The 23,045-nt window shown below is 40.8% G+C and overlaps 1 protein-coding gene across 2 annotated transcripts in view; it reads right to left on the reverse strand.

Annotated features, from left to right (window-relative positions):
* Positions 1 to 23,045, reverse strand: part of LOC137322796 (F-BAR and double SH3 domains protein 2-like) — a 230,454-nt gene that overhangs the window by 67,254 nt on the left and 140,155 nt on the right. For both annotated transcript variants that reach the window (XM_067985865.1, XM_067985866.1), the window contains exons 9-10: positions 5,819 to 5,941; positions 3,945 to 4,040 (exon numbers count right to left, since the gene is read on the reverse strand). In XM_067985865.1, coding sequence (XP_067841966.1) covers positions 3,945 to 4,040; positions 5,819 to 5,941 — 219 coding nt within the window. The remainder of the gene's footprint in view (positions 1 to 3,944; positions 4,041 to 5,818; positions 5,942 to 23,045) is intronic.

Below are 23,045 nucleotides of genomic sequence, written 5' to 3' on the forward strand. Positions count from 1 at the left end.
TTTAAAGATGATCAGCATATTTGTAAGTAATCATTTAAAGCACCATGGATGCATATGCATGGCATAGGTACAAGAAAGAAAGATCAGTGTTTAGAAGTAGAACTGAAGCATCTGATTGAGGAATATAACATAAAATAACATGTGTGTTAATATATTCTACAGAAATAGCTGATTGTTAATGTATTTGCTAGCAATTAGTTTTAAGTCCTGATATAGAAAGGAGACTGATAGGATGAAACTTTCCTCCAATAGCCATCAGGCAAACAACGTCAAATGAATTTGGACAGTCTCAACACAGTTTCTAATAGTGCCAGTGTACAAAAAAAAGCAAATTCAGCATAAATTGCCATTAAATTGGTGTGAAGTAGAAGATGATATGTTGAAGATGGGGCTGAGTAGAGGGAGCTTCACTTTTCACTAGCTGATGCTAAGTCCGAACTGTTACTGTAGGCAGTGAGTATCAAAAACAGAAAGAATAAAAGGGAAAATGATTTGGGAGTGATCATGACCATACCCTAAAATAATCTGGTCAGCAACAAGCAGTTATCAAAAAGGCAAAACTATTTAGATACTATTTAATTTGGACAATGAACACAGAACTAGAGGTCATGAGTACAAAATTCACATCTGAAGTAAAGTTAGAGATAAGAAAAACCTTTGCCCCCCACAGGAGAGAGGACATGTGGAATAGATAACCACAGAAGGCCTTTCATTTGGGATCAACTGACAACTTTAAACGGAAGCTGAAGTGATACTTTGAGGAGGAGGATCAAGAGTTAGAGGTAATTTACTAATTTTATCTGATTTTACTAAGCTGAGATGTGATTTAGCATAAGTGGGCTGGAAACAGCTACTTGAAGGTAAATCAGTGTCAGAGCAGTGGGAAGCATTCAAAGAGGAGATAGTGAGGGTTCAGAGTAAACATGTTCCCACAAAGAAAAAGGGTAGGACTCCCAAAATCCAGAGCCCCCTGGATGTCAAGGAGCATACAGGGTAGGATAAGGCAAAAAAAAGAGAAGCTTATGTCAGATACCGAGAGCTCAATACCGCAGATAGCCTAGGGGAGTATAGAAAGTGCAGGGGTGAAATTAAAAAGGAAATTAGGAAAGCAAAGAGAGGGCATGAAAAAATATTGGCAAGTAAAATCAAGGAAAACCCAAAGATGTTCTATGAATACATAAAGAGCAAGAGGATAACTAAGGAGAAAGTAGGGCCTATCAGAGACCAAAAAGGCAACATGTGTGTGGAGGCGGAAGACGTGAGTATAATTCTTAATGAATACTTGTGTCTGACTTCACAAAAGAGGGGGACAATGCAGACAGTGTAGTTGAGGAGGAGGAGTGTGAAATATTGGATGGAATAAACAGAGTGAGAGAGGAAATAATAAGGGGTTTAGCATCTTTGAAAGTAGATAAATCCCCAGGCCCGGATGACATGTATCCCAGGCTATTAAGAGAAGCAAGGGAGGCAATAGCGGAGGCTCTGACCATCATTTTCCAATCCTCTCTGGCTACAGGCATGGTGCTGGGGGACTGCTAACGCTGTACCGTTATTTAAAAAGGGAGAAAGGGATAGACTGAGTAATTACAGGCCAGTCAGCCTAACCTTGGTGGTGGGTAAATTATTGGAAAAAATTCTGAGGGACAGTATTAATAGTCATTTAGAAAGGCACGGATTAATCAAGGACAGCCAGCATGGATTTGTTAAGGGAAGGTTGCGTCTGACTGACTTGATTGAATTTTTTGAGGAGGTAACAAGGAGGGTCGATGAGGGTAGCACGTTTGATGTAGTCGACATGGATTTTAGCAAGGCTTTTGACAAGGTCCCATATGGCAGACTGGTCAGAAAAGTAAAAGCCCATGGGATCCAAGGGAAAGTGGCAAGTTGGATCCAAAATTGGCTCAGTGGCAGGAAGCAAAGGGTAATGGTTGACGGGTGTTTTTGTGACTGGAAGGCTGTTTCCTGTGGGGTTCTGTAGGGCTCAGTACTAGGTCCCTTGTTTTTTTGTGGTATATATATATATCAATGATTTAGACTTAAATGTAGGGGACATGATTGAGAGATTTGCAGATGATTCAAAAATTGGCCGTGTGGTTGACAGTGGGGAAGAAAGCTATAGATAGCAGGAAGATACCAATGGACTGGTCAGGTGGGCAAATGGAATTCAATCTGGAGAAATGTGAGGTAATGCATTTGGGGAGGGCAAACAAGGCAAGGGAATACACAATAAATGGTAGGATACTGAGAAGTGTAGAGGAACAGAGGGACCTTGGAGTGCATGTCCATAGATCCCTGAAGGTAGCAGGACAAGTAGATAAGGTGGTTAAGGCAGGGAGGTTGTGCTAGAACTGTATAAAACACTAGTTAGGCCACAGCTGCTGTGTGCAGTTCTGGTCACCACATTACAGGAAGGATGTGATTGCTCTAGTGAGGTACAGAGGAGATTTATGAGAATGTTGCCAGGACTGGAGAATTTTAGCTATGAGGAAAGATTGGATAGGCTGGGGTTGTTTTCTTTGGAATAGAGGAGGCTGAGGGGAGGGTTTAATTGAGGTGTATAAAATTATGAGGGGCCTAGATAGAGTGGATAAGAAGGACTTACTTCCCTTAGCAGAGTGGTCAATAACCAGGGGTCATAGATTTAAAGTTATTGGTAGAATGATTAGAGGGGAGTTGAGGAGAAATTTTTTCACACAGCGCGTGGTGGGGGTCTGGAACTCACTGCCTGAAAGGGTGGTAGAGGCAGAAACCCTCATCACATTTAAAAAGTACCTACAAGGTTACGGACCAAGAGCTGGAAAGTGGGATTAGGCTACATAACTCTTGTCCGGCCGGCACAGACACGATGGGCTGAATGGCCTCCTTCTGTGCTGTAAATTTCTATGATTCTACGATAATAATAGCACTGCTTGATTGGCTCTCTCAGGGGAGATAGAGTAAGGAATTTAGTGCATTTTATATTAGGGAAACAACATATGATGATGGGAGAGCACATGACAGAGTAATCATACATGGACTTTGGACGAAGTGGGCCTGACAGGCTCACTTATGTACTTGTATATACTTTCCTTTGTTGAAAAAACAAAACTATATTGTTTAATTCGCTATGATTTGACCAGGTGACCAGAAGTAAGCATTTGTTCTTTCCAGTAGTTGAAATTCAGAATTGAGAAAATAGATGAATGTATTACATTGCACAAAATAGAAAAGAAAACAAAAAGGAAAATTGATAATATCGAATTATTACGTCTGCATTGGCTGTGAAGGATTACACAGTAATATATAGGGAATGCAAAGTTGTAATCTGCCAAATAATGATTATATTCTGCACTACCAGTCAAGTGACCTGAAAACAACCTTATTAGCAACTCTGTCCTTTTCCTCAAAGCGTAAATCTTGTTGGTAAAATAACAATTCATTTTAGTTGCTTTCTAATGCCTTCACTTTATTAAAAAAATCAATTTTCATAGTTACCACCAACTCTTCTAGGCAACTTTTTAAATTGTCTCCCTACACACTTTCAAGTGCCAATTTCATAAATATAATTTTACTGGTTTCATAAAATGATGCTGGTCATTTGTGGTAAATTCTTACTGGCTTCAGAGATCGCTTCCCAGAAGTTTGATGACCAGATGACAAGTTTATTCTTTGTATAGTTAAAAACCTATCAATAATTTAAGGTTCTAAGTCAGCATCAGGGATCTGATGACTGTTACACTCTCCCAGCTTCACTCTCATCCATTACATCAGAAGTTCCAAAACTGAATTCCTCCCAAATGGTCTATATGAAATGCATATGTCCTTCTGTTTGGGGAATAACATTGAACTGTAAAATGTAATCTTTTTGCTTAACACTTTGATTTAGGGAGGATGAAGGGCACATTTCTACCAGCTTATCTTTCTGCCATTACAAATACATACTTGTGAATAAACTTGCCTCTTACCATATCATTGTCACTAGGCTGGAACTGGAATGACTGAGGTTTTTGGAATACTGGATTTTCTTGGAGAAAAAGCTGCAGATTATAATCTCGCAATCCCTAAAAATAAATTAAGGTCACAAAGTAGTATTATCGACACATCAAGAGAGTTTAGCCTTCAGTGCCACATCAGTTTTAAAAGAACACATGAGCAGCACCTTCTGTACGGCAATACTGGTCCAATTACATTATATGATTCAATAATCCTTTAAATAAAACTATTTATATGCTAACAGCATATTACACAAATGTACTGCATACATCATAATTTTGTGCAGTCAAAGATTGTACATATATGCATTATCTATGCTTGTGACCAGCTTTATTTCCCCCAAAAATTCATCCCAACACACATTAACCAAGATTTAGTGCTGTATAATTGTTTTAATTCTTTATTTAATGAAAAAAAGTTAGGTCATACACTAGGGCAAACCAAATACAAATTTGGACAAATTGCTTTTCGGACCATTATTGGTTGGGAGGCAAGACTGAGTTGAAGAATTTTAGATTCTAAGTGTTAGGAAACTAGAAGTGTGTGAAATGGTTACATTGCAGCATTATCAAGAGAATGACAACAGTTGAACATCGAGATTTGCTTTTGCCTTCAAATTGTTATTGAAGCCATCTGTTAAATTGCATCCTGTGGTGAATAACAGTTTTAACAGCAAGCACAAGAACATTACAGCAATGAATTTGGAGAAAATAAACTTTCAAAGCCATAAGATCGTCTATTGTCACAAGTGAGTTGCACATTTGAAACTGTACCAGGAATTTCCATTTACTATGAAAAACAAAAAAGAAATATTAACTAAATTGACTATCACTTTTGAACACCTATCAGCACCACACAAATTAAACATTATGCTTCCCAGTATCTCTCTCATCCTTTTATAAGCAATCCATGTTAAAATCAACCACAAGACCCTTGCACTCCTTTTTTTGGTTCAGTAAGGTGCTTTATTTTTGTCCCCATCCTCTCTCACACCAAGCATTAATCTCCAGCTGAGATGTTGTGCAATGGTTATGGTACCGGACAGAGTTCAACTCCCACCATGGCAATTTGATGAAACAAATTCAATTTAATTTGGGGGATAGCACCAGAAAAAGCTATTAAAGCTGCCAGATTGTCATAAAAATCCAACTGGTTCATTCATGTCCTCTTAATTAGCCTAGCAAACCAATCAGTTGTAGAACTAATCACTATAGAAGAAAGCCCACCACCACTTTGATCAGGATTCACAATGAATTAGGGTTTTGGCAACAAATGCAGCCTTGCCAGCATTGCTCACACCCTGTGAATAAAAGAAACGAGGCTGCTTAGTTATCAGGCCCAGGCATATGCAGCTCTGTAATCAACCACCAGGAAGTACACAATAGCCCAGGATGATCCCTCCTTCCCTATGTGTAATACCAAAGCTATGTTTATGAATTCCCTGGATGGGGAAAACCATCATCCATTCTCCTGTTTGTCCTTACAACATAGTGGACAACCACACCCAGCTGTCCTTTGAGGACTAATGGCTTTGAAATGTCCTTACAAGCACCCTTTTGTTTGGTGCTTCCTTTCGAATATTGCTATTGACAGAAACTTTGGTACAAAACGAAAGCAATCTTAATCCAGTTTTATGTTTATAGAAAATACAACCACTTAAATTTTACAAAATAAAACTGCTGGCAGGTTTAGATCATTCACTATATGTAGCTTAAGGATTTCATCTTTGATGGAGTTTCTGAACCCCAGCATTGTTTAAAAAAATCATGTTATGTAATTAATGGGACACATTTCCAATGAACACTGGTCGATATTAAAACCCACCCTTGCAATGTCAAAGACTCACCTTGCTGGAAGCTTCTACTAATAACTGGAATGTGTTCTGTACAGACTGACAGGCCTCAAGTTCTGTCCTGTTGAACACCATCAAGTATTCTTTAAGATGGTCATAGAAATTCCCATCCAGTGCCTGTGAGAGTATAAAAAAGCAGCTGACTTAATACTATCCTGATGATACAAAATCTTATATGAGGAACACTATAAAGTAACTTTGCTGAACCATTTATTTCCACATGGATCTTAAAGCTGCTTCAAACCTTTGAGCTGCATTTCCTACCTGGTTTAACCACCACAGCAATGTATTTCAATGATCGAAGGGATGATGGAAGAAACTGATTACTGATTTGATAAAAGCTGTTAAATAGTGGCAGCTACACCTCAAAGCTAAATTTGTTTACTTAAAGCCAACACTTTTTAAATTAATGTTTTGAAATTCAGATTTAACCAATGTGCACAAATTCAGACTCCACTTTGAGATGTACTTCCACTTGGTCGCTATGTCCTTTTTCGATAGCATGGAGACACAACCATCCAAATTTGTACCAAAGTGCCGAATTTACTTTATAAACTAGTGAATTCAGTACTTTTTCCCATTAGCTTAAATCAAATCCAAAAATATTGAAGACTAAGTAACAAGAGGTGGATTATAAATAGCAGTGAGAGGGAGCCAAATAATTTTTTTAAGCAATGCAAGAATCATTCGGCCTAGCTAGTCCATGCCGGCTCTATGCAAGAGCAATCCAGCTAGTCCCACTCCCCCGCCCTGCAATTTTTTTCCTTTCAAGTACTTATCCAGTTCCCTTTTGAAGGCCATGATTGAATCTGCTTCCACCAACCACTTTGGCAGTGCATTCCAGATCCTAACCACTCGCTATGTAAAAAAGATTTTCCTCATGTCACCTTTGCTTCTTTTGCCAATCACCTTAAATCTGTGTCCTCTGGTGCTTGATCCTTCCGTCAATGGGAACAGTTTCTCTCTATCTACTCTGTCTAGACCCTTCATGGTTTTGAATACCTCTATCAAATCTCCTCTCAACCTTCTCTGTTCCAAGGAGAACAGCCCCAGCTTCTCTAGTGTATCCACGTAACTAAAGTCCCTCATCCTTGGAATCATTCTAGTAAAGAAGAAACATAGGCGAGTACAAGACTCGAGAAGACTCCGTAGTTCATCTGGATGACCCCAATCCATCTGGCTAGTTCTAAGAGCAATTCTTCTCAATTGCCTGAGCATCCCATTACTCACATTCACCATCCTCTGCATCAAGTAATTAGATTTAAATGGTCTGTGCACCTTCCCCCTTAAGCTTGAGCCAACATTTTCTGGTTTTAGACCAGTGTAACAAATCTTGATGGCAATGGCCTCAGAAGTACTACTGGCATGTAAAATTAACTGAAAATACCAAACTATGAGGCCCAACACACCTGGGTATGATAACGGAGTAGTATTTAAATAAAATGATCTAGACCTATAAAGTGGCAGGGCTAAGAAATGGCATATGCATTTCCAGGTCTAGAAGTGTATGGCAAACAAAGCACGTGTGCACAATGAATGGATATATGTTGACAAGGTTAAAAGAGGAAAAGAATGAGGTCCAGTCAATGTGAAATAGCTAACAGGGCTAATTAAGTACCAGTGCAGGTGTATGCATGCTGCTGAAAATTAGCATTTTTTTGTATATTATATTAAGAAATTGGACATTTTAAAGGACAGAAAAAACAAATGAAAGAACTCAAACTTTCTGCTGTTAGATAAGTGAAAAATGCCTGTCCAAAGTGTTGATACTATTCTTTTCAATACATCTTTATTGACAATTTAATAATTTCAAACTACTAATTTATTAATGATTTTTTTTAAAATCAGATGGGGTTTATGTGTTACTTATGTATTTGTTAATTACTAACCATGCCTTTTGTGGTGCTAATGAATGACATTCATTTTAAAAGTATATATCTTGACCCAATATCAAAGTTTTTTTTAAATCAGTGGTGTTGAATTATTTAGTGTGCCATGCTTGTATTACTAATGGGTTTGTGTCTCCAGCAGATGTACCTTGCAGTTAGGTGCTATATTGAAAGTGTTTGCTTTTATGGAGACAAAGTTATAAGCACCATGCAAACTGCTAGATAGAGATTGAAAGAGAGAGAAAGTGAGAGAGCGTTGTTTGTGGGACCTTGCTGTGCGCAATTTGGCTGTCGAATTTCCTGCATTATAACAAATGACTACACTTCAAAAGTACTTAATTGGCTGAATTGGGACATCCTGAGGTTGTGAAAGGTGCCATATAAATGCAAGTTTTTTTTAATTAACAAGCTCTAGGATGAAGAGAGAAGCTTAGACAAGAAAAGGTAAATAGACAATGAAGATATAACTTCTTCATGCAGATTATGGCAAATATGTGGAACTGCTAGTCAGGAAGACAGTAAAAATGGAGGATGTTATAAATTTCAAGAGCGTAATGGATAAGTTTTTGTCAGACAGAGCTATCTAAGATATGAAAGATAAAGGAAGTCTGTGACCTTTGGGACTGGGCTGATGGATGCTAAATGCTTTTTTCTTGTTCTTTGCAGTCCTATCTTTCTAAGACATTGGGACATTTTCGGTTTGGGAAAGTTTAGTATGTACATTTATGATGATGTCACGGTAACCATGCTCTCCTGGAGCTTGATCCATTGCCCTATGGAGTTGGGAAGAGATTTCCCAGATACTTAGTTTCCTCTTTTTTTTGTTGCCTCCCTCAGGAGTTGATTGAGGAGGGTGGTGCACCCAAAGAATAGGGTGAGAGCATTCATGGGTGTGATTTTTAAATTGCCTCTCTTTTCATATGTTGCTATGAAATATGATGTTACAAAAATTATAGCACATTGCAGATTTACTTCAGACACAGTAGGTATCATTCATGATAATTCTATCATATTTCCTCCCCACCATGACAATCAGAAAATGAAATAGTTGTGATAATCACATCTGCAAAGAGCGGTCAGAGAAAGGTGTTTTTGTATAAAGTTATGGTTGAATTATGCAGAAGAATTCAAGACATCCACAATAGCTTCTGAATTCTGTCTGCAGTATAAGTGCCCGCTTCCTTCCTCCATGCATACTACAAGTAATATTTTCAGCTGAATAGAGCAAAAAGAGAAAGCTCAACAGAAAATATTAGAGACATACGCATTTTTTATTTCTGCAGATACAACAAAAAATAATAAAACCAAATGATGGCAACTTAAATCAACACCACTATTCATGCAATTGCAGTGATGAATATAGCTTTTAGCTATTCTCAATCTAATCCAACACTGTTTGAAAACAGATGACTCGATGAGCTTCCCTTTCCTGGTTTTGTGGTGTAACAACGGACATTTCCTGCTTTTGTTTTGTCTCATGGTAATCCCGCACTCACCATCAGCCCAATTTGGACCTAATATTAAATACTTCCAGATAGTACAAAGTATCAAGAACACTTGAAGTGCAGAAATGCTTCTGTGGGAAATCTGTTGGGAGTCACCAGCAGACAGTTACTTTAAAAACCCATATTGATAATGTTGCTTTGCCTCATTTTGAATAAAGTGGATAGAGAAACCTAAACTGTGTTTATACTCCAGAAACACAAAGTGGTTCAGTAATATATCCCAAGGCTGCTGGTACTGTGGAAGCCACAGTTTGTGTGGCAGGGTGGGTTTCACAGCACCGAAGCAACAGACTAAACAACTGCACATGCACAGTCTGGAACTTCCTGGACTAACAATCAGACAAACACATCCCTGTAGAAATGGCTAAAAGAGAGGGCGGCCTGTAGCTTTGGAGCAGTGTTTATATTAGATGACAATAGCTGCCAGCAAAAAGCATTTCTTTACGTGGATCCCAGTACCTGTGGAGGCATTAACACATTTTATTTTTCTTACAGCACGGTCATGATGTTGGGGCTTCACTTTGCAGCAGCAGTCAAGTCACTGCACAAGACCATGAATTCAACAGCCTCTGACTAACATCTGTTACACAAAACTTGCTTTGTTTCTTACAAGATGTTAATGGTAGATCTAAAAGGACATTTCAGAACTAATTGTTATTTTTGGGAGGGGAAGTCAACTAATGGCTGTAGAAACAGCAACTGAAATCTTTGTGAAGCAGTTTATCTGAAGATTGATGCTACAAGTCAGAATTAAGGTCTCCCTCCTTTTATGCCATTCGCTGGCAATTTGTTTTTAATAACTGAAAAGCCTTTGTTGACACAGAACTTGTAATTCTCCATTTATATGACAGAACCAATTTCATACTCAGGAATAAAACCCTCGTTACTGAATCTGCTGCATTTTTTTTAAAGCTATTTAACAGAGTTGCCTCCAATGGCAAGAGCAGCATCAGAGACAACCCAGTAAAATAAATCAACAGTAATACCTTTGGAGTATCCACATTCCCCTTGGGAGAGGATTTTCTGGGGTACCTCTGATTGTTGCGTGTGGCAGTGGCAAATGTAACCAGCCTCCACCAGTGGCACTTGGGTCTAGCTGTGCAGTGGATTCAGTAATAACTGTGTATGTGAGATGTTTGAACATTTTTTTCTAATTATTGTTTGTCTGGTTGGGACATCCCTGTAGATTTGTACAGAGCAGCAATGTTGAATACACAATACTTGCATGTACAGGCTGCTAAGAGGTCAACCGACAACTAGACCCAAGTGCCACTGGTGGACAAGTGCCACTGGTGGAGGCTGGTTACATTTGCCACTGCCACACACAACAATCAGAGGTACCCCAGAAAATCCTCTCCCAAGGGGAATGTGGATACTCCAAAGGTATTACTGTTGATTTATTTTATTGGGTTGTCTCTGATGCTGCTCTTGCCATTGGAGGCAACTCTGTTAAATAGCTTAAAAAAATGCTTAACTTTTACTTGCCATTACAAGAGTACTGCTGTCCTTCCTGAGTACTGACATATTTTGAATGTTATGCTAATAGTTTCAAATCATGCTAAGTTAGTAAAAAAAACAGCAGCTCTTAGAAGCTGCGCATTAGGTTTTTGACATCTCCATTAAAACATTGAAAACAAAAAGCTATTTCTATTTTGTTAATATTAAGGTGCTGAGTGAGGATTTAAGAGCTAGAACAATGAGTGCTGATAGCTGCAATCTCTTCCATGGTCAAGTAGCCTGAGTTCAATCTTGTTCTGATCCGACATCCACACAGGTGCTCTTTCCAGCAGGGTCACAGAACAATCAGCTGTTTGAATCTGGACTGATTTTCCCCTCTCTAGTAAATGGATGACAATTTTAGCAACCTAACCAGAGTTCTGTTGAGACCAGTTAATTTGACACGGATGAAATCTGGGCTATCCTAATGGCTTAATCCCTGAGCCTCAAGGTAAGCACTTAAAAATTGTAATCACATGTCAGCACACTATATGATGCCAGTTCCTCTTAAAAACTGCGTCCCAATGTTACTAAACTTCTACACATTTTTTATTTTCACAAAGGCAGTTGATATATATCTGTAATCTTTCAATATTGCCAAAAAATTTCACAGTGTGAACCACTCACTTTCCTCTTTTCATTGATGCATTCTGCTCTGATGTTTTCAATGGAAACAGTTAAGGGAGTGGCCAATCCTTCAGCTCTGTTGCAGAACGGTATAAGATCACAGAGAATATCAACAAACAGGTGTCCTGCTACGGAGGATCAAATGCAAGCCATCAAGACATCTAATTTAAACAGTCAGAAGATAATTGCCAAATACTTTATATTTATTTGTGCTTTGTTCCCTGATTTCAACATAGAATCATATTATGGTTACAGCACAGGAGGCGGCCATTTGGCCCATTGAGCCCTTGCCAGCTCTTTGGAAGAGCAATCCAGTTAGTTCCATTCCCCCGCTCTTTCCCTGTAACCCTGCAAATTTTTTCCCAGTGGTGGTGGGAACAGTTGAAAGTTGGGCAACTACCAGTGTATCAAACAATTCCAAGGGCAAACAATTTGCCAGCTTGATTCACCAATTTTGAAAGTTTCAATGCTGTGCTATGTCTGCTGAATGAATAGCTTGTCAAGTTAATATAAAAGATAACAGGGAACACATTAGCACTTTTCATATTAAACATACATCTGTGGTTCTTCAAGTGCTCCTTCAAATAGACAGTGTCCAAGAAGGAACAGAGCAGATAGAAGGTGCTTCCCATGCAAAATGGAGGGCAAATTTGAAATGAAATTGATTAATTGTCACGAACACATCTTGGTGTAGATGGTTCAGGAGCAGTACTGTCAAGTATTGTCTACTTTAATACCAGTACAGACACTTGTTATATAATTAAACTAGAAATGTTGATGTACAAGCATCCTTAAAGTTCTTATAAAGAAGCAACGTCTCTGATTCAATAATACTGTGGTAATATTACTTAATTTAAATCTCATGGCTAGTACCCTTTTTATGTTAGTGAGCTGTTTTGTTCTCCTGTTTGCAATGTGGGTGTACGACATTCACATGTCCATGCATGAGATTCATACATATGCATCCAAAGTCATAAATCTAAAAGTAGTGCGAGAAAGAAATAACTTGCATTTATATAGCGCCTTTCACAACCTCATGATATCCCAAAGTGTTTACAACCAATGGAGTACTTTGGAGTGTAGTCACTGTTGTAATGTAGGAAACGCAGCAGCCAATTTGCGCACAGCAAGGTCCCACAAACAGCAATGAAATAAATGACGAGATAATCTGTTTTACTGATGTTGATTGAGGGATAGGTTTTGGCCAGGACAGCGGGAGAACTCACCTACTCTTCTTCAGCCTAGATTATGGGTTCAAGTCTCGAATGGGACTTGAACCCATAACCTTCTGACTCAGGCGAGTTTTCTACCAACTGAGCCAAGGTGTGCTCAAGTGCAGCTTGCTTTTCACAATCTCGTCTCAGTGAACAAATGCAGATCTCAAGTCATCTGTGCGCAGAATTCTTAAATCTGGACCGCACCTGTACATGCGATTTGTCACTTTGTCACCACCTGTGACATAGATATAACAATTACATTTTTGTGGAAACAGTGTTGATTATTATTATTTTGACCATTGGTTTTGCTGCATCTTAAGCCAGCCCCGCCTTAGAGCATGAAAAAAAATATTGATTGAGGAATAGGGAATCATTATACCTTGCCTGAAAACATGAACATGGCTAACAAGCAGCAGCCTGACAGTAGGAAACGGGGCCATCAGTAACAAGTAACCAATCATTTGTCGACACGTGGGAGCAGCTGTCTGCACCGCACATCAGCAGTCTGCAGTCCACCTCCAAATGCTGGCTGAATGTGGGCCGATTATCATGGGGAGGGAGGTGAATTAGGTGTTGGGAATGTTATCCCATGAGTTAGACAGGTTGTTGACTGTTGGTGGGATGATGAATGTGCTAGACACTTCTCGCAGTACTGACATCAAGGCAGCATACATCTTAATAATGGAGGAGTTAGACAGTATCACTAACTATTGAGTCTGCCCCAGCAGCATTATCTATGTTCAACCAATGACTCCTTGGTGGGTCTGCTCCTGGAGGAGTTGAGCAGTTATCGAAGCACTAGGGTTTGGTGGAAGTAAATGAAACTGAAGCAGCTCAAGTCTTTGAATTATGAACAGCAGCAGCACCACCTATTCAGGTCTTGTTTTCATATCATGCCTTTGCATGCTATAACTTAAAGGTTCTGCCAATTAGTTAAGAGAAATCTGTATACTTCCCAAAGGCCTATACTCCTCTACCCCCAAAAAAGCCTACTAGTTGATACAAAATTTTCCCTGAACAAAACCTTCATTTCCTTAACACTTAGTGTTTTTTTTGAGGGGTGGGGTGGAGAAGAGGAATAATTCCTCCATAAAAAAAAAGGGAGACACAATGCCTGACACATGAAAGTGAAAATGTGAGGTTTTTATATGAATTCAAACACACATATATTTTGGAAGAGACATCAAAGCAGCTTCTACTGTCAAACCACTGTCTAGAGACTGTGGAAAAGTTCAATTAAGATATGAAAATGCTAATCCCTAGAACATAAAAACAAAACATGAAATACTATTGACCGAGTTTTCTTAATAGTTGGGATGCATTGACTTCAGCCTGAATGCAGATGAAGCTGACAAATAATTGACAGTTATTGCTGAACTATCCTTAGTCGCCACTTCTTCCTCATCTACATGCTGCCCCTTGGCGACGTCATCCAAAGACATGGCGTCAGGTTCCACATGTACGCTGACGACATCTAGCTCTACAGTTCTCTTGACCCTTCCATTACCTCTGTGCTGTGTTGGATGAACTACAATTTCCTTCACTTAAACATTAAGAAGGCCAGAGCCATTGTCTCCAGCATCCTCCCACAACCTCTGTACCCTAGGTGATTCGATCCCCCTCCCCTGCCACTGTGTCAGACTGCAGCCTTCCCGACCTTTTGACCCCGGGCTAAATGTCCGATCCTATATCTTCTCCATCACAGAGACTGCCTACTTCTACTCCGTAACATTGCCCGTCACCACCCCTGCTCAGTCCGTTTGCTGCTGAAACTTACATTTGTGCTTTTGTCACCTTCAGACTCGAATGTTACAATGCTCTCCTGGCAGGCCTCCCATCCTCCACCCTCTATATACTTCAGCTCATCTGAAACTCTGCTGCCCGTATCCTATCGCGCACCAAGTCCTGCTCAGTTGTCATTCCTGTGCTCGCCGATCTACATTGGCTCCAGGTCCCTCAACGCCTCAAATTTAAAATTCACAGCCTTGTGTTTCAATCCCTTCAAGGACTTGCCCCCTCCCTAGCTCTGTAACCTTCTCCAGCCCTGCGACTCTCAGAGAACACTCTGTTCCTCCGAAGCTGGCCTCTTGCGCATCTCCAATCCCATCACCCTACCATTGGCAGCCATGCCTTCAAAAGTCTATGTCCCAGGCTCTGGAGTTGTCTCCCTAAACCTCTCTACTCCTTTAAGACCCTACCACTTTGACCAAGCTTCTGGTCACCTTTCCTAAAATCGCCTCCGTTGGCTTGGTGTCCATTTTTGTCTGATTATACTTCTGTGAAATGTGTTACATAAGAACATAAGAAATAGGAGCAGGAGTAGGCCAATCGGCCCCTCGAGCCTGCTCCGCCATTCAATAAGATCATGGCTGATCTGATCCTAACCTCAAATCTAAATTCATGTCCAATTTCCTGCCCGCTCCCCGTAACCCCTAATTCCCTTTACTTCTAGGAAGTTTCTCCTCATCTCAGTTTTGAAAGAGCAGCCCCTTATTCTAAGTGTTGGGACATACTAATAAGTTAAAGGTGCAATATAAATGTAAATTGTTGTGTTTCCTAGACAGTCCATTTATATGTTAGTCTATGAAATTAAATATGAAAAGACTAATTGCAAATTTTTAACAGCACATTATTTTGTCCCAGTAAAAACAGAAGAAACTTTGCAGCAAAGTTAGTGTGCAAATATAACATATTTTAGTACAAATAGTGCCAAATGCAGTCTCAAAGTGAATAAAAGAGATACTGCCATTTTAAAAAATTTGAGTGTCCACATTTTATACTTGATTAGAGCAACGTAATTAAAAATAAATGCTGAACTCTACATACAGAGGTAGAGCATATTGGCGCTGTTGCTATTCAAGGCAACAGAGGGCACTGTTGAACACTGCACTACTGTAGGTTAAGCATGAATTGTTTTGAATGTCTCACATTAACTGGCGAAGTGACAATTATGCTGCAGCCATAACCTAGAGATTTCTGCTAATCCCCCACTGACTAGAAACAATTCTTTGTTTTTAGCCAATGGACAAATTTGCAAACTTGCATCATATAATATCTTTAGAAGCAATTTTGAAAATCATTCATTTACCATCAATAATTCATAACCCAATTACATGTATTTTTCTCATTCAAAAGACTTATTTTACCAGTTTGATGCTCATATTTTTAGTTTGGATTTCTGAATACAGAAATAACTGCTTACTTTTCATCATTTATTAATTAGAAATCTGAGAGTTAATGAAGGTTTCGAGGCTTTCGCACCAAAATAAAAGGAAAATGAATATATAATTACAAAAAAATACATACTTAGACAATCATAACCATTCAATAATGTTATGACTGGTACCAGACTAAGTGGTTTGCAACTTATTGACTATCTGTCGGTATCATTTTTACACATTAGGGCAGAGTAATTATAATTGACGTACAGGCCAGGGTTTTCCACTTGTGCACTGGCCAGCCTGCTATTTTCCCTACATTCATTTTAATGAACAGGAAAATCTCAAGCTACCAAGTGCATAGTGGAAAACCCCAGTCACACGGTCAAAATGCTAAAAGTACAAACCTCCACTTATTGAGATTAGATTTTTGAGCTGATCTACATTAAATACGCAGCTAATGGCTGGAGACTAAAAATACATTTCCATATTTGTTTTATCACCACCACCTCAGATCTGTACAAAACTGATCACGTGTGTGCACAATGCAGTGCTACGTCCAGATCACCTAATTCTGCAACAATGACTGGATGATTATTTTCTGTGTGGCTGAATGTGTGAGCTGGTATTTATTTTCACTTTTGTTAAACAGGAATAGGAGTAAATAATTTTTTTTAAAAAAAAGTGCAGGTGCATTTTAAACGACATCATAATAGTGGATGTGCACCACATAGGAACACCACAATAAAGACAGTAATAAGCAGCTTTTTTGATTGGTTTCCAAAACAGAAGATGTGAAGTTCAGTTTTCTCTTTGGTATCCCAATATTACAATCTGTGTCAAGGGCAAACATGAAGTCAGCTGCAGCCAAAAGCTAACCCCAAACTAGCCTAAAATATCCTAAGTACTTCTCCATTCACACACAAAAGAACATTTTCCTTTTGTTGAGGAGGGAAGGAAAATGGGGGTCACTACACCCGATCTGCACAACAGCAGTCACTGGCCAGCCAACAGGACAAGGAACCCTGGCTGTGTCTTCCTCTCCCCAGACTGTGGACATAAAAGCTAAATGTAATGTCCCATTGCTGCACTGCTGTGGGTTGTGTATGAATTGTTTTGAATGAGATCAGCTAGCTCATTATACACCAGGGGTCAATTTGGGACTTTCTACATCTGCGTTGGAGTTCCAGCTCAGAACTGGATTGGAGGTTAAAAAGGGTATGCAGACCTACAGAAAAACCAATGCAGTGAGAAGAATGATGCTTCCTCAGCTTGGGGCGAAAGTTAGAAAAGGAAGGGAACCATAGAAATGTCATGCAAACGAAGGCAACAATTCTAGGATGCATAAATGGAGGATGTCAGGTTAAACAAGTACGATGTAATTTTGTTTCATTTGCCATTTTTCCTTGCCAGTTTTCACTCTTCCCCAAATGTACCCATTGACTTCTTGTTCAAATGGAAGGGCACCCTGCCCAAGTAGCCATTAAGCCGGAGTCCAAAAAGTGAGTGTGGCAGGCTGTAAAGTGGGCATCCCAGACACTTTCCAGCAGGAGTCGCTGGATAACAATCAGGAGTAGGGATACTGGCCAATTTTTCCCTCCCTAACCCAGGGGTACAGAGGCCAACTGTAGCACTGCTATTGGCGGCCTGGCTGTAAGTAACCAACTCAGCATAGATCAGAGACTGAACACGGAACCTTCCTAGCCTGTACTGCTCAGTTACTCACTGGATAAACACAGACATTAGGTAATCTAATTTGATATATCTCTTGATTTGAGGATGGGGGGAAAGAGGGGTGGCAGGAAGAATTCTCTCAGAACCTTTCTTCAGGTTATTAGTTAAATGGTAGAGTACTTGACAGAGTACTAAATTTGTGGAATGAATGAGCTGGATGGGCTTTAAAACTTCTCATTCAAACTATATTTGCACAAGCGATCAAGTACATATTTAAAATTTTTGTTCGGTGCAAACGTATCTTTCAGCTTCCTGAATCAGCAAACTGTAATCACTGTGCACACAAGCATCAGTCTAAACAGTGTTATTTTCAAATTTCGAAACAAACTATTAAGATTTGAATAATCTAGTTATTTGGTAGAATATACATGATGCAATTGTTTAAAAATGTTTTTAACGTATACCAGTTCTCCCATGACATTTCTCATGGTAAGTTGAAAGATATGCTATTTCATGAGAGGAGCACTTTACCATGTAACTATCATAATATACTTCATCTCCTATTGCATTGCTCATGATTCATGAACAAAAAAAAATTACCTTCCTATAATTCTATCTGCTTCATTCCCACGCTGCAATTTTTCTTGTGTCATTCTCTATCACTGATTCTTTTTCTTACTGTTTCTCTCACTTTCTGTTAAGTCTCTCCTCCCCGCTGTACGTTTCCATTGTGTCTCATACATGTTCCTTCACCAATATACTCAAAATCTTACATTTTTAAGCTCTAGGGTACACAGACAAATGGGAAGCAACAGATGCTGGGTTGGAGGTTGAGGCAGGGAGAGGCTATGACATGATAAGTGGATACTGCAGTGGGGGAACTTTAGGGTATTTATGGATGGATGAACTAAGACCAGCAGAATAGCCTCCCTCATCCATAATTATCTTGTAATTGTAGTGAAAATACATTGTAGTTTGTCATTGAACGGAAATGAATTCAAGTGCCATCCCAATTCAAAGTTGATGGTATTTGTTCATTGAAGTAGTTGACATGATGCTCAGTGTGGCATCCCATCACAGAATCTTTGGTCAGTAAAGGAGGAACAGGAAATATGAAGCTCTATGTAATCATGTCGACAAGTGAGGTGAAGAGGTAGAAGATTTGTGTACAGGGATTTCTAAATGAGAATGTGATTCCTATTATGGAAATAATGAATAAACTGAAGTCTGAATATCTACATCCATGAGGTATTCAATGCAGTGGGCGTTGATGTCAGAATTCTATTTGAGAATAAGCTATGGAAGTATTTTTTGAATTTGGGCTTGCTAACTTTTGACAAGCAGCACAAATTGAAAGCCAACCGTAGGAGAATTTTGGTCACCATGGTTGTCAAATGGTAAGCATTGGCGTCAGGTTTCATGCGATATACAATGCCTTTTGAAGTGGATGAAGCATCGCTTTGGTATTCAGCATGTCAGTGATTCATATAGGCAAAGCGAATTCTATATACTACAAGTTTATTTTTCACTGTTTTAATGTTTGCCAAGAATCCTGCTGAGCCCATTCCTGCAAACAAGGATCTTCAAGTTCATCAATTCTGATAGAAAAAGCATCAGCGGGGACCTGAACTGTGAAGACTATTTTTGTCATATTGGCTTTATCATGCCAATGTTGAAAGGTTATTCTCCAAGATGAAATAGGAAAAAAAGTGTAAGAATGCCCAAGGAAACCCAAACTGTATACTTTGATTTATTACAAGGTGTTTGATTTATGATCAATAACTCATTTTGAGATTAGGGAGCTCCCCACTCTTACCAATAAAACAAAATACATTTAATACTGCATTTACGATTTAAAATTTTAAAAACTTAATATAAATTTTGGGATAATAAAAATTAGCACAGAAAAATACCCTCTAAAAATAAACACCAAAACCAGACGATTAACACCAAAACCCCGAAAAGCGATCTATACCTAGCATGTAGTTACATGGCGCTAATTCAATTCAACACTTCTGATGCAGTTCATGAACATCTGTAGAACCTGAAACTGAACTACCATACAATTATTGCTATTTACAATATAGTCAAGTTTTTCCCTCCAATTTTATCCCCTTCTATCCTGAAGGTGCTATTCAAAAGAATGTGTAGGGAGCATGTAAATCATGAAAGAACTGAAGTGAAAGGGAAATGACTATTATAATGCAATTGTAAACAATTTTACAACACCAAGTTATAGTCCAGCAATTTTATTTGAAATTCACAAGCTTTCGGAGATTTTCTCCTTCCTCAGGCAAATGTTTCAAGAGCTCCTTGAAGCCTACGCATTTATACATATTGAACAATACATGGTGTTTACAGACTGCCCCTGCAACTGCCCGTTGCCAAGGCAATCACCGTGTTCAGACAGAGAGGTGTTACCTGCAGAACCCCCGAATACACATTCAACAAAAAAACAAACAGGGAAAAAAAACAGAGAAAAAAAAACAGAGAGAGGCAGAAACATCCGGAAGGCAGAGAGAGCCAGCAAATGACCCATTATATTAAAAACAGATAACATTTGTTCGCTGGTGGGGTAACGTGTAGCGTGACATGAACCCAAGATCCCGGTTGAGGCCGTCCTCATGGGTGCGGAACTTGGCTATCAATTTCTGCTCGACGATTTTGCGTTGTCGTGTGTCTCGAAGGCCGCCTTGGAGTACGCTTACCCGAAGGTCGGTGGATGAATGTCCATGACTGCTGAAGTGTTCCCCGACTGGGAGGGAACCCTCCTGTTTGGCGATTGTTGCGCGGTGTCCGTTCATCCGTTGTCGCAGCGTCTGCATGGTCTCGCCAATGTACCATGCTCTGGGGCATCCTTTCCTGCAACGTATGAGGTAGACAACGTTGGCCGAGTCACAGGAGTATGAACCATGCACCTGGTGGGTGGTGTCATCTCGTGTGATGGTGGTATCTGTGTCGATGATCTGGCATGTCTTGCAGAGGTTACCGTGGCAGGGTTGTGTGGCGTCGTGGACGCTGTTCTCTTGAAAGCTAGGTAGTTTGCTGCGAACGATGGTCTGTTTGAGGTTGGGTGGCTGTTTAAAGGCGAGTAGTGGAGGTGTGGGGATGGCCATAGCGAGGTGTTTGTCCTCATTGATGACATGTTGAAGGCTGCGGAGAACATGGCGTAGTTTCTCCGCTCCGGGGAAGTACTGGACGACAAAGGGTACTCTGTTGGTTGCGTCCCGTGTTAGTCTCCTGAGGAGGTCTATGCGATTTTTTGCTGTGGCCCGTCGCAACTGTCGATCGATGAGTCGAGCGTCATATCCCGTTCTTACTAGGGCGTCTTTCAGCGTCTGTAGGTGTCCATCGCGTTCCTCCTCGTCTGAGCAGACCCTGTGTATTCGCAGGGCCTGTCCATAGGGGATGGCCTCTTTGACGTGGTTAGGGTGGAAGCTGGAAAAGTGGAGCATCGTGAGGTTGTCCGTGGGCTTGCGGTAGAGTGAGGTGCTGAGGTGCCCGTCTTTGATGGAGATTCGTGTGTCCAAGAAAGAAACTGATTCTGAGGAGTAGTCCATGGTGAGCTTGATGGTGGGATGGAACTTGTTGATGTTATCGTGTAGTCTCTTTAGTGATTCCTTGCCGTGGGTCCATAGAAAGAAAATGTCGTCGATGTATCTGGTGTATAGTGTTGGTTGGAGGTCTTGAACAGTGAAGAAGTCCCGCTCGAACTTGTGCATGAAAATGTTGGCGTATTGGGGTGCGAATTTGGTCCCCATGGCTGTTCCGTGTGTTTGGGTAAAGAACTGGTTATCGAAGGTGAAGACATTGTGATCCAGGATGAAGCGGATGAGTTGTAGGATGGCTTCCGGAGATTGGCTGTTGTTGGTGTTGAGTATTGATGCTGTCGCAGCGATGCCGTCATCGTGGGGGATACTGGTGTATAGTGCCGAGACGTCCATCGTGGTGAGAAGTGTTCCTGGTTCAACTGGTCCGTGGGTACTGAGTTTTTGTAGGAAGTCTGTAGTGTCACGACAGAAGCTGGGGGTTCCCTGTACGATGGGTTTCAGGATGCCCTCGATGTATCCAGAGAGGTTCTCACACAGGGTTCCGTTGCCTGATACGATGGGACGTCCGGGTGTGTTGGCTTTGTGTATCTTTGGGAGGCAGTAGAAGTCTCCCACGCGGGGATTACGTGGGATGAGAATGCGTAGGATGCTTTGAAGGTCTGGATCGAAGGTCTTGATCAGTTTGTTGAGCTGGTGGGTGTGTTCTTTGGTCGGATCTGCGGGTAACCGTCTGTAGTGTTCCTGGTTGTCCAGTTGTCGGTATGCTTCTTTGCAATAGTCTGTTCTGTTCTGTATGACTATGGCTCCTCCTTTGTCCGCTGGTTTGATGACTATGTTGCGGTTGGTCTTGAGAGCGTTGATGGCGTTGCGTTGTGCTCGGGTGACATTCTGGACTGTCTTCTGAGTGCGGCTGATGAATCTGGCATTGACGCATTTCCTGACAGCTTGAGCATACATGTCCAGCTGAGGGCAGCGACCCTCCGGAGGAGTCCAGTTTGACTCTTTCCTCTTCGGTTGCTGTACCGCGGATCCCTCTGTCTGCTGTTCCGGATCGTCGATTGTCTCATTGGGTTCGCTGCTGAAATCTTGGGGTTTGTGGTAGAATTCCCGGAGCCTCATTCTCCTGATGAATTCCTCTGTGTCCGCCGCGAGACTAGTGGGGTCCATTTTGGTAGTGGGGCAGAAATTGAGCCCTCGGCTGAGAACTTCGATTTCGTCTGGTTAAAGGGTGTGGTCGGATAAATTGACAATAGACTTCCCTGTGGTTGCAACCGTGGTACCAGGGGAAGCTTGGTCGTTGCTGGTGGTGATGCCGAGTTTCTCAAGCTTCCTGCTCTTGGTTTTCATGTAGGCAGCGTAGTTCCGTTGCCTCGTCTGTTTGGCGGTATAACGTAGCTGGTCTGCTGTGTCCTGAGTACAGGTTGAGAGTATGGACTCTATCTTGGTTTCGAGGTTGTGGCGTCTGCTGTAGAGTTGGTGTATGAGATGGTTGCGGAGTGTGCGAGAGGTACGGCGGCAGAGTCTCTCAGCGTAATCCGAGTTGTATGTGGACTTGAGTGGGTTCGTGATCTGGAGTCCTTTCGGGATCTTGTCTGCTTTCTTGCAGCTCTGTAAAAACCAGTTGAACCAGGAACACTTCTCACCACGATGGACGTCTCGGCACTATACACCAGTATCCCCCACGATGACGGCATCGCTGCGACAGCATCAATACTCAACACCAACAACAGCCAATCTCCGGAAGCCATCCTACAACTCATCCGCTTCATCCTGGATCACAATGTCTTCACCTTCGATAACCAGTTCTTTACCCAAACACACGGAACAGCCATGGGGACCAAATTCGCACCCCAATACGCCAACATTTTCATGCACAAGTTCGAGCAGGACTTCTTCACTGCACAAGACCTCCAACCAACACTATACACCAGATACATCGACGACATTTTCTTTCTATGGACCCACGGCAAGGAATCACTAAAGAGACTACACGATAACATCAACAAGTTCCATCCCACCATCAAGCTCACCATGGACTACTCCTCAGAATCAGTTTCTTTCTTGGACACACGAATCTCCATCAAAGACGGGCACCTCAGCACC

This window comes from Heptranchias perlo, chromosome 6 (genome assembly GCF_035084215.1).
Source record: "Heptranchias perlo isolate sHepPer1 chromosome 6, sHepPer1.hap1, whole genome shotgun sequence".
NCBI classification, from domain to species: domain Eukaryota; kingdom Metazoa; phylum Chordata; class Chondrichthyes; order Hexanchiformes; family Hexanchidae; genus Heptranchias; species Heptranchias perlo.